The 13,104-nt window shown below is 26.2% G+C and overlaps 1 protein-coding gene across 1 annotated transcript; it reads left to right on the top strand.

The window, feature by feature from the left end:
• Positions 1 to 2,867: 2,867 nt before the first annotated feature.
• Positions 2,868 to 7,088, top strand: LOC131183778 (protein DETOXIFICATION 27-like). The gene is made up of 8 exons (XM_058154357.1): positions 2,868 to 3,257; positions 3,383 to 3,924; positions 4,021 to 4,107; positions 4,249 to 4,305; positions 4,943 to 5,181; positions 5,326 to 5,444; positions 6,713 to 6,802; positions 6,892 to 7,088. Exons 1-8 carry the CDS (start codon positions 2,967 to 2,969, stop codon positions 6,937 to 6,939), a joined length of 1,473 nt encoding a protein of 490 aa, XP_058010340.1. The 5' UTR covers positions 2,868 to 2,966; the 3' UTR covers positions 6,940 to 7,088.
• The last annotated feature ends 6,016 nt before the right edge of the window (positions 7,089 to 13,104 follow it).

Below are 13,104 nucleotides of genomic sequence, written 5' to 3'. Positions count from 1 at the left end.
CCTTGGGACCAAAAACGAAGTCCAAAAATTTTGAAAAATTCCAGAAAACTCAGAAAAATATGTAGACTCCAAATATATATTTAGTTTTACCACGTAGTCTTTAAATAAATTTTTAAAAATCATCAAAGTTTTATATTTTCGAGAAATCAAATCCGATTTCGAAAATCAGAAAAATTTCAAATAATTTACTAAAATTTAAATAAAATTAAAACATAAATATTTGTCCAAAAATAATATATTTAAAAATCAGGAGTGTTACAATTTAAATATAAATATTTAATATAATAATTATTAAATTTATTTTTATATAATATCAAGCTTAGATATTTTGTTTAGGAAATTTTTAAAAGGTAAGGAAAATAAATAATTTTTTTATTTTTTATTTTTTTTTCTCTTATTTGTATACAAACATAAATGAAATAGGGATGAAAATAATCTTATTTTTTCTTATTTTAAAAAATTTATGATAAATTTATAATTTTTATTTTACAAATTAAAAAAAAAACCTTAAAAAAGATAGTTTAATTTGTAATTTTCATATACCAAAAACACTTTCCTTGAGAAAATTTCAATCATACTTTATTTTTGTCAAATTATTTTCCTTTCTCACTACTTTCCACACACATTCAAACAAAGTCATAATGCTCACATAGAAAATTATTATTAAATTTTAGAAGCCAAGAAAATCGCGGTGGAGATGCACTAATTACAGAACATGTGGCGGGCGATTGACGCTGCTAGTGAACGGCGTGGCAGCTGGCTCTCCAAGAAACCGGCAAGGACATGGGATACGCTGCCGAGGCACTATTTGTTGACCGCATTTATATGGTAGTAATTAAATTCAATTTTATCAGCACCATTGACTTCCTTTATATTTACTTATTAATCATAATTTAGATAAGATAAATCCATCACAAGAGTGAGTCTAAAGATTCCCAGTTCATATAAAAATGAGATTTTTTTTAATTATTTTAGATTTTAGAATTCTAAAATTTGAATTTGGATAACGGTGGTGATTCAATCGTTGATTTTTAAACAATTTTTATATTTTAAAAAATTCATCTTTCATTGCATAAAGATGATTTCATTTCAGTTGTTTTAAATTATAAGTTATTTTTTTAAATAATAATCAATTGATTAATTTTAAATATATCTTAATTTAATATAATTAAAATTTTTAATTATATTTTCTTAAATTACATGTAAAAATAAAAATATATTTATCTTATGGGTAAAAAGAGTCTAACAGTTAATTTTTAAAAAAAAAAACTCCTTATGTTTATCATTGCAAAACATAAAAAAAAAAAAGAAAATACATAATAATTATTTTGTACTTTATGCATGAAATCCATCGTATGAGTAAACAATTATTTTTCAGAGCAAAATCCGAAAGGATCGAGCCCCACATAGATTTCTTTGTTTGCCATAAGGGCTACGCCTGGCTTGGCTGCGCCTTCAGTGGTTGGATACACGAACATTCCAGGAGACGTGACTCAACATATTTACTAGTATGATGGGTGTCTTTCATTAAGATGAGAATGTTAAATTTTTGTATTTTTTTAAAATATTATTAAAATTATTTTAATTAAAAATATTCAATTTACTTTTAATTTTTTTAATATTTATAATAAATAATTTTAAATGTATAATTTTAAGAAATTATTATATAAACTCATAATGCTATAGTATGTCGTATATATAATAGGACAAATCGTTAAAAAAATCCAATATTTACTCATTTTTATAATTTTATCTCATTTTTTTTAATAATTTTACCATAATTTTTAACATCCGATTTAATTTTACTCTATTATTAAAATCAATTGTTAAACTTAATAATAATACTATATCATCATATTTAATAAGAATTATAATATATAATTAACCGTTAATCATATATTTAAGTTATCCTAATAATTCTTAAATTGAAAAAAAAATTCAGAGTAAAATCGATTTTGGGTTAGGAATCCTGAGTTTTCTTTTCAATTTAGGGATAAAGGAGCAGAATCGATTTTGGATTAGTAATTTTGAGTTTTCTTTTCATTTTAGAAATTATTAGGATAATTTAGGGACAGAGTTAGCAGTTAATTAGTTATTATAATATTTATTAGACATGATGATATGATATTAAATTTAAAAATTAATTTTGATAATAGGATATAACAAAATCAAATGTCAAAAATTAGGATGAAATTGTTAAAAAAAAAAGATAGAATCATAAAAATTACCAAAAATTTGAGTTTTTTTTTACGATTTCCCTTATATAATATTGTGTTTTAAATTATTAAGACACATCAATGTAATACATGAATGAATAACTTTTCTTTAAAAAATTAAAATGTAATAACCATATAAAATTCAACATTGAAATTTTAAACAATAAAATTAATGAGTTAATGATCAACACGTCTTTATTTTATTAGTTTAGTATACCATATTATATACATAAAGTGACAAACTGAGATAATGATATAATTTCCTTTTTTTCTTTTTTGCTATACATCAATTTATTAAGTAATTAACACATTATTAAAATAATAATGATTTTATTATGTGATAAAGTTTTATTATAAAATATGATAGAGAAAATTTTATTCAGATTCAATTCATTATAAATTTAAAATATAAAATTTTTTATTTAGAGGATAAAACTCACTTATTATTTATATATATATATATATATATATATATATATATTAAATTTATGATGAATTGAATTAAAAAAATTTAAGTAGTATATGTTTACCTCTTATGTTTATAATAAATTAAATTTAAATAAAAAATTTTAAATAAATAAAATTTATATGTTTATATCATAATAAGCCATTTTTCCAAGCGCGTCAATTGAAATATAAGTAACAATTTTCCTATTATCAAGTGCTGCTTTTGAAACAAACCCTCACTCTCTCTCTCTCTGGGTGCTTGCTAGTGCTAACTTGCCATCCCGGAAGGAAGTACCAAGAGATATGCCTGGCGAAGTTGCAGTAGAGGATTCAAAGGTTCCTCTACTAGGAGATCATTTTAGTCCGTTTAGTCCGAAACCTGTGGAAGATGATCAAGATCAGAGTCTTACGAGAAGGGTTTGGATTGAATCCAAGAAACTATGGCAGATAGTGGGTCCTGCAATCTTTAGTCGCCTTACCTCTTACTCTATGCTTGTTATTACACAAGCTTTTGCAGGTCATTTGGGTGACCTAGAGCTCGCAGCCATTTCCATTGCCAATAACGTCATTGTTGGCTTCGATTTTGGTCTCTTGGTACTCTCTCTCTCTCTCTCTCTCTCTCTCTCTCTCTCTCTCTCTCTCTCTCTCTCTCTCTTGTTTTTCCGAAGTTTTTTTTTTCAATCCTAATTTTTTCCAGTTTTCTTGGTTACATATATCAGTTGGGGATGGCTAGCGCATTGGAAACATTATGTGGGCAAGCTTTTGGTGCAAAAAAATACTACATGTTGGGTGTGTACATGCAGCGTTCATGGATAGTATTGTTCTTGTGCTGTGTTCTACTTTTGCCTCTATATCTCTTCGCTTGTCCTGTGTTGAAGCTATTGGGACAGCCCCAAGACGTAGCAGAGCTTTCTGGCAGGGTTTCCGTTTGGATGATACCACTTCACTTCAGCTTTGCTTTTCAGTTCCCGTTGCAGAGATTCTTGCAAAGCCAGCTTAAGAATACAGTAATTGCATGGGTGTCCTTAGTGGCTTTGTTGGTGCATGTGATTCTGAGTTGGCTGTTTGTTTACAGGCTTCAGCTCGGAGTAATTGGCACTGCCATGACTCTGAACTTTTCTTGGTGGGTTCTAGTGTTTGGGCATCTGGGTTACACTATTTGTGGTGGCTGTCCTCTCACATGGAATGGGTTCTCTACCGAAGCCTTTTCTGGTCTCTGGGAATTCACCAAACTCTCTGTAGCTTCTGGGGTCATGCTATGGTAAATAGTATACCCCTCAGATCTATTAATTTTCTCTCTTTCATCTTGCGATTATTTTATTTTATTTTCTAAATCTCTCTCTTTTTTGTGATAAAGCTTGGAGAATTGGTATTACAGAATACTCATATTGATGACTGGAAATCTGAAGAATGCAGAGATTGCTGTAGATGCCTTGTCCATATGGTACGCATTTAAAATTATAAGTTGGATATTCCTTTTTCAGCATGGAAATGAATCCAATTACGTGTTACATTTTTTTTTGCATTTTTTTAATGTTTTGTTGATAAATATGGGTTGGCGTCTCATATTTGTTTTGTTTGGCAGCATGACCATAAATGGCTGGGAGTTGATGATTCCTCTTGCATTCTTTGCAGCCACCGGGTACCTTCCTTTTCCCTTTTCGCTTTCCTACTTTTTAAGTTTTCCATTAGCTTACGAATCTCATGAAAATCAATTGAATTACATGACTTTTTTTTTCCCAGCTATCATTACCATCAGTACCATATAAAATATTTGGAAATTTAATAAATGCCACAAAAGCATTGATGGGCACAGTCTGGAATATTAATTCACGTGTGACAAGTGAATTTAGACCATACAGGATTCCCAGATTGATGGCCAACATTCTACCACAACAACTTGTGTACTGTATTTGTTTCGTAGTAGTCATTAATAAGGAAATGACAAACAGAAATCTCTTGGTGGATTTCGTTTACACGACCTTAATTGACCATGATCACCCTTTAATCATTGTTACTTTCAGTTAAATATTTATTCATTCAACATCAAAACATCATGCCGATGATAACTATTTACTTTTACCATACAATAAAAATTTTCATATTACAAGGAAAATTCAGTTTGCCTAATCAAAAGCTTTCTGAAAGTCCACCTTGAATCAAAAGCTTTCCTGTTACACTAAAGCCGCCCCCTAATTCATAGAATTAGAATATATGAATATTACCTAAGGGTAAAAAAAATGGCAAGAGTTCTTATCTGGTGATGGCGTAATATGCAGAGTAAGGGTTGCTAATGAGCTTGGAGCAGGAAATGGGAAGGGAGCAAAGTTTGCAACAGTGGTGTCTGTGACAACATCAATTATAATGGGGCTTATCTTCTGTGTATTGATCATGATTTTCCATGATCAGCTTGCCTGGATTTTCACTACCAGTGTACCAGTCCTTAATGCAGTAAGTCAGCTCTCTGTTCTCCTAGCTTTCACTGTTTTGCTCAACAGCGTTCAGCCCATTCTCTCAGGTACTTTTTTGTTTATTTTATTATTAACGTGGGTTTTGTTATTTAAGATACGTGAATCATACGAATGAATGAGAATGGAAACTGGACTATGAGACTGAGATTTAACCATTGAATTTCTGGTTTTTTCCTCTTTTTAATTTGCAGGGGTTGCAGTGGGATCTGGTTGGCAAAAGTATGTGGCATATATTAACTTGGGCTGCTATTATTTGATTGGGATTCCACTGGGATTCTTGATGGGTTGGCTCTTTCACTTGGGAGTAAGGGTACGTGTTCTTTCCGCTGTTTGTTTGATGCTTGCTTGCAAAGGAGAGAAAGCATTTTCCTTGTGGTCTCATTAATTATTATTAATTTCAAAACTTAAATATTATTGGAAAATAAATCATAAAAAAATATAATATAGCTGAAAAACAAGTTCCAGAAATCCTATAAGTGTGAACCAGAATTGGACAAGTGTTCGCTTTTGAATGTTCCTAAATTCCAAATGGGTTATGTGAACATTTGGAAACACCAGAAACTCACAGGAAACGTGTTTCAATTCGTCAAAAGTTTCTCGGAAATTTTTAACTAAACTCAGTTTATTATATATTTAAAATATAAATACATAAAATTTATATATTTAATAGATATATTTTATTATATATTTTATATTATATTTTGAGTTTATTACAGATTAAATTTAAATAAGAAAAATCATTTAATATATTTATAAAAAAATTAAGTAAAATTATATTAATTATTATATAATTGTCTAATCAAATATAATTAGACAATTATGTTAATTGTCTGAGTTTCACCATGTTTATCAACAAATTAAGCAAAATTATATTAATTGTTATATAATTAGGTAGCATTTTTTTTTATTGGACCTAATCTATTATAGATTCAAAATGTAAAATATATAATGGGATTTGTCTATTAATATATAAATCTCGTATATTTATATTTTAAATTTATGATGAACTGAATTTAAATTAGAATTTTCCGATTAAGCATTTCTCCAGGTGTTTCTAACAAGTTCTACTCTAATATAATCTAATTCATTAACACAAAGCCTATACTTAAAGAATTTTTATTTCCATATACTCATACTTTTCTATTCCTTTTATCTTTCAGTATAGATTATTTCAAATTGAAATAGATTTTTTATTCCTTTTATCTTTCAGTATAGATTATTTCAAATTGAAAAAGAATTTTTTTATTATTATATAAGATACTATTTAGTGTTTCGGATGCACTCTTTTTTTCACAGATATATACGTTTCACCCTATTTTAAATATGGAATAATTAAAATTTTTGTGTCTGTAAAGAGCACTATTTTTTAAAAAGGATCTTTTACCTACATATAAAATGTATGATGAAACCAACTTGTTAAATATATAACTTTCACTTATTTATATATTAAATTTATAATGAATTAAATATAAATAAGAATTTTTTATTTTTTAATGCTATTAATTGTATATAATATTTTTTTTTTTTTAAATAAGCTTGTGGGTATGATCTAACATACGTGAAAATGAACACAATCAGGGAATTTGGGCTGGAATGATTTTTGGTGGGACAGCAATTCAAACATTGATTTTGGCCATAATTACCATTCGATGTGACTGGGAGAAGGAGGTAATTAACAATATCATTCTCACAGATTGATTTATTTCTGCTTCTGCAAAAGCTAAATTTATGAACTAACTTGTGTGTGGGATTTGCAGGCAGAGAAAGCAGCATTGCATTTGAAGAAATGGTCGGAAGTAGAGTAAAAGTAAAAAGATGAATTGTTTTGTTATTACTAAGTGATCTCTCACTTCTAATGGCCGATTGAATTTTGATTTGGCAATCAAAATTCAATTTCTGTTAACATATGTGCTGCCTACTATAATCTGATAATTTAGAAATTATTAAATTACAACTGATCCATGCAAGACCTGTTTCTAAATTACTTCTACTGCCTAAAGCTGGGCAGTTGCTGCCTCTTAATCATTTGTAAAATTGATCACACTCATACACTATATAAAAAATAATTAAATGAAAAACACAAATGTAATTAATTATATAATTCGAAAATATATCTATATTCATAAAGCTGTTATAATTTTTTTATTATGAGAAAATATATATTAAGATTACCCTTATATAACTTATCTCAAAGGATTACCCTTATATAACTAGTATTTTAAGTGCTCAAAAAGATATAACCCTGTTTACTTGTGAAAAATAGAAAATTATTTTTCATTTTTTTATTTTTTTAAAATTAATTTCTATTTTTTTATAAAAAATAAGAGAAATTATGAAAAATGCATCTCAATAATAAAAAATTATTTTTTAATTTAAAAAATAAAAAAACTGATTATGTTATTTACAATTAAAAAACAAATTATTATAAAATATATTTAAAATCTTATTTTACTATAAATTTTTTTTGATATGTATTATTTATTTATTTTATAATAATATGATAAATTTTTTATTATTGTAAATAAATGTTTTTCTAAATAATTATTTAATTCTAGTTATGAGAAAATTATAGTATAATTTTGGGATCATTATACAGATTGTACCTCAACTTAGAAATATATAAAAGTAAGATATTTAAACTTTAAATTTGCAATATAAAATCCTTTGATTTTTAATTTATGTATCATAAAGTTTTCTGCGACCTTTAGTTGCTAGTCTTTAGGTTATTTTATATTGACATGTCATAAAAAAAAAATATTTTCATAGATTGATAGTATTAGTTAAATAGATTTTGGTTTGTTAAACGGTCAATCTGTGCTAATTGAATAATCAAAATTATAGGTAAAGAGAATAATTAAATTTTTTTCCTTAATAAGTGTCAAATTAATAGTGATAAAAAATAATTTTTTAATCCAACAAGTGTTATATAAGTAAAAATAATTTAGAAACTAATTACTGAAAGTGATAGAAGTTTTGTTCTTTCCATTGTGTAAATATATATATATATATATATATATATATATATATATATATATATATATATATATATGTGTGTGTGTGTGTGTGTGTGTATGTGTGTGTATAATATCAAGTTTGGTAAAGTGTTCAAATTCTTTAGAGACGCTAAAAATAAAATGTTAATTCTTCATATATAATATATTAGGTTCAATATTCTGCCCATCAATAATTCATTGGGTTAATGGTTAATGATGAGGTGGACTTGGAAGAAATCTCATATTCGAGCTTGGAGCTGTAAGTGTACCCTTTGATTCAGGGTTTTACAGCTTACTATATGACTCCAGTGGTTTTCAAGCTATTATGGGAGCTCCAGGGATATTAGTCTTATTGGCCTAACAAGATGGGATACACCTCCTGACAATAAAAAAAAAAAAAATCAATATTCTTACATAGCTCATATATAGTATATTTATAGAGTAAATTTTATTAATTTTTTAATTAATTTTTATTTATTAATTTAATTAAAAGTTAATTTTTTATTTAAATAATGCTTTGCTTTTTTTTTTTTTTAAAGCAAAAAAATTGATAAAGAATGATAAGGAATTGGAGAAGATTTCTGGAGGCAGAATATTTTACAAGTACTTATGGGAATCCCATGGCTGCCTATGAGATTGGAGATAGGCATACAAGTATCTGTAGGATTGAAGGATGGTGCATGGCTGCCTGTGAGATTGAAAGAGAGCGCACAAGAGGCTGTGAGATGCTCCTTAAAGCTATTGTCTTATCCATTGGGCTTGTGACAACTCATCAAAGAAATTGGAAGAGTACAAGATAGAAATTAGTTGGGATTTCCTTCAATCAGTAGTAGAGGGACGTTTTCTCGTCTCCCAAGCACTCTAGAAATTCATTTTGAAGCTGGAACAAGGATGGAAAGAGGGATTTTGGAGGAGATTGGGGCTGGAGCAAGGATTTTTCATCATTTCTCACTAGAATTTTTCTTTACTTTTATTTTATTTTCTTTTTCTTTGTGAGAATACCATTTTATTAGTTTATGTTTGGTTTTAATATTATGAAATTTATTTTTATTTTTGACATTATGAATAGCTAAATCTTTTAATTAAAAATTTTGATATAGCTTGATTTAAATAATTTTTTAAAATTTTAATTTATTTTCTCTATTTTAGCAATCGATGGATATTCCTTCTCTTAATGTTATAAGTGTTAGGATATTACTTAATTGATTTTAGATTTGTGATATTGCTGGGAAGTGTGTTATAAATCTTGTAGAGATAACTATTGACATAGCTTTTTAGCTAGAGTGGGGATAAAAAGGCTAAGTTATGGAGTGTTTATGAAATCTTTGTTTTTATTACTTTGGTTAATTGAATATCTTATTTATTAGAAAATAGAGAGTTATTTTGTTAATTAAAGATTTAATAATATATGGGAAGGATTATTGAATACATTTGTGATTATCACTCTTGTTTTAATAGTTAAATTGATTATTTGATAAAATTGATTAAAATTGCATAATAAATCAAGTAAAATTTAAAATCTCTAGCCTTCTTTTGATTGATTTTAACTTTAATCTTTGTTGTTTTTGCTAATTAAGTTTTAATTGAACTTAATTTTAGCTTAATTTTAGTTTAATATTAGCTTAAGTTTGTCTTTAATTTCTATTAATCTCATATCAATATAATCATCTAAATATTAATAGTATTAACATAAATTCTAAGGAAATGATACTTTACTCATTTCTATATTATTTGATGTAAATTAAAAAAAAAAAGAGTTAGGGTTGGATATTCAGATGGCTATGTGGAAAAATTTTCAATCTCCATTTCAGGATCATGTTGAGACTGCCTTTTTTCTTTTATTTTTTTTGTTTTTTTTAGCTGAATGATTGATTTGTATATATATATATATGTATATATTTGTCAATGATTGATTTGTATACTTCACACCACTTTCTTTAATATTATCTAAAATGGAAGATATCAAGCAAGTACATATGATGTTTCTCTCTTTGATTAATCTAACTTTACAATTATTATTATTATTTTATTGGTCAAAAGATTTCTTTAAAAGTAAGTCAGCTAGGTGGTGCAAGTGGACAAAATGAGCAGGTGACTATATCCAAACAATATGTTAAATATATTGAAATGAAACAATTATTTAATATAATATATATTAAATTTCAATTAATTTATTTTTTTTATAATCATGAATTATTGCTTTTATTATATTTAGAGTTTTATTTGGTTTAACTATTAAACATAACTGATAATTATTAATTGATAGCACATAATTAGTAGTTAATGATAATTGATTTATGTTCAGTGTCTAATAAAATTATGTTTAATTATTGCTGTTAATATGTAAAATGATTAATAAGAATATATATCATATAATTTATTTTATGATTAAAATAAATATAAAATTATAAATTTTATTATATTATATTATTTATTTTATTATTAAAATAAATATATTATTATTAATTCAATATATTATATCATTTATTATATTATTAAAATGAAAATATAATTATTGATTTATTATATCATATTATTTATTTTATTATTAAAATAAGAAAATAATTAAATTATTTAAAAATAATAATTAAATAATTTTAAAAATGTAGTTATAAAATAATAAAGTAATTTTATTGTTGATAAAGAAAAAAATCTTATAATTTTAAGTTTTTAGAAAAAAAAAAGTATTTTTTTTCATAATAAATAAGTATTTTATATTTTATGTTATTAATAAAAATTATTTTAACAAATTGCAATATTCTAATTAAGGGTGTTAATATTGTAAATGGAAAAATAAAGGCAAGTAACATTAATTTTCGAGTTACATAAAAAAGGATAATATGATTTAAATAAAAAATTAAAATAAAATAAAATCAACTATTAGCCAATAGGAAACTGATCTATTTTTAGAGCTGATATAAAGTGCAGCTAATGAGTATCATATTAATTATAATTTTATTTTTTAATATTGTCTTACTTCAACTCACCTGTTTAGATATTTATCAATTATTTACTACACCAAAAGGTAAACTAAATACCCTCTTAATAAAATAAGTAGTTATAGTAAAACCAAAAGAGATAGATTTTTTTTTTATATATAAAATTGAGAGAATAAAAACTTAAATTTAATACTTGTCAAAATATTAGATGATTTATATTTTTTAAAAAAGGATGTGTTTTTTTATGGTAATTTAATACTCAGTATTTTCCTATTAATATGACAAAAGTGAAGAAATAAAAATTATCCTTTAATTTTTTTAAAAACCACATTTGATTATTTAAATATTTAAAAATTAATAATTTACTTAATCTCAAAAAATTAAAAAAAATATTTTTTATTTTGTTTTTAAACAATTCTATATAAAATCAAATCATTAATAATATATAAATTTATAATTTATATTAAATAAAAGAAATAAATCAAATATTAAATAAATGAAAGTAAGAAGTATGACAGGATTGGCAAAAAAAAAAAACCCTGGGGTCAACTGCAAGCAAACGGGAGAGGGACACTTGCAAGTGGGATATGGTCCCTGTGCCTTCCATTGGGCAAGTCCAGGTGGCGGCTCATGGACAAATTTTCAGTGGGCGTTATTTACCAATAACCCCAGTTGGGCTTGGCTTAGCCTGTTTGAGGACTGTTACGTAACACGGGGTTGGTTGGGGTTGGGGTTCGTGTTGGTGTCGGTGTGTGATACTTTGATGGTCCATGGTTGCCAACGGAATGTGATGACGACGTATAAGGCAACCGACACATTTTTCAATTCTAATTCGAATAATATTCTACGATAACTGAATTTATAATAATTTAATTAAAATTTATTTTTAATTATTTAAATTTATCTTAAATTTAATTATTATTATTATTTAAAAAATATTTGAATTCATCTAATTTTTTATATCATAATTAACGATCCATATAAAAAATATTTTTATTAAATTTATATTTTAAAATTTTAATAATTCTATAAAATATTTAATTTCTATTTATTTAAAATATAATAAATATAAAAATTTATAAATATTATTATAAAAAATATATATTTAATATTTAATTAATTAGTTATATAACAGGTGTAGGTAACAAATATAAAACATGAAAAATTCGAATTCGACTCAAACTCATCACAACTCACATGTATTACTATTCAAAATCGAACTCATCTCAAATTTAATTATATACTATTTAAATTAATTCAATTAGGGTTTGATTGGATTAGATACCTACAAATATCTGACCCATTGTTATCCATACAACTAGCTTCCCCTATAAACCTAGATTGCTACCAAGTGCTCAAGTAAATTTGATCTTGGTTCATTAAGGGAGAAATGTTCAATTTCACTCTATTATAAAGTTTAATTTAGTTCATTTTTAATTTTTAGTTTAAATTAATTTAAATGTTTCAATTTAAACTTAATTTAATTTAAAAATTAAAATTTTGTGAGCTAAATGTAACATCCCAAATTTTAATTTTTATGATCATTTTGGTATTTTAATTTTATTTAAATTTTAGGAATTTTTTTTTAGATTTTTCGGATTTTAAAAATCGGGTTCGATTTTCCGAAAATATAAACTTTGATGAATTTTAAAAATTTATTTAAAGATCACGTGGCAAAACTAAAAATATATTTGGAGTCTATGTATTTTTCTGAGTTTTCTGGAATTTTTTCGAAATTTTTGGACCTCGTTTTCGGTCCCGAGGCAGAGTAAAAATTCAAAATTTTGTATTCTAAATCGAATCGGCCGAATCAAACCGGACCGGATCGGACCAGTCGAATCGGACCGGCCTTTTCCTTCTTCCCTTTTTCTTCCCCGCGCGCGACGTTCCCTCTCCCTTTTCTCTCTCTTTTCTCTCTCCTCCCCTCCCCTGCCGCCGGCCAGCCGCCTCCCCTGCGTCCCCACCTCTCCGGCGCCGCCTCCCAGCTGTCCCAGCCGACCGGCCGCCGCCCCAAACGGATGAAAACGCGCGCAAACGC

This window comes from Hevea brasiliensis, chromosome 10 (assembly GCF_030052815.1).
Source record: "Hevea brasiliensis isolate MT/VB/25A 57/8 chromosome 10, ASM3005281v1, whole genome shotgun sequence".
Lineage (NCBI taxonomy): Eukaryota > Viridiplantae > Streptophyta > Magnoliopsida > Malpighiales > Euphorbiaceae > Hevea > Hevea brasiliensis.
This window is presented reverse-complemented; position numbering and strand designations above follow the sequence as displayed.

Excerpts from the sequence above, each read along its gene's own strand:
- LOC131183778 (XM_058154357.1), top strand. The coding sequence starts at position 2,967 with ATGCCTGGCGAAGTTGCAGTAGAGGATTCAAAGGTTCCTCTACTAGGA. Across the intron at positions 4,108-4,248 it reads GTAGATGCCTTGTCCATATG|CATGACCATAAATGGCTGGG; the intron begins GTACGCATTTAA and ends TTTGTTTGGCAG. Across the intron at positions 6,803-6,891 it reads GATGTGACTGGGAGAAGGAG|GCAGAGAAAGCAGCATTGCA; the intron begins GTAATTAACAAT and ends TGGGATTTGCAG.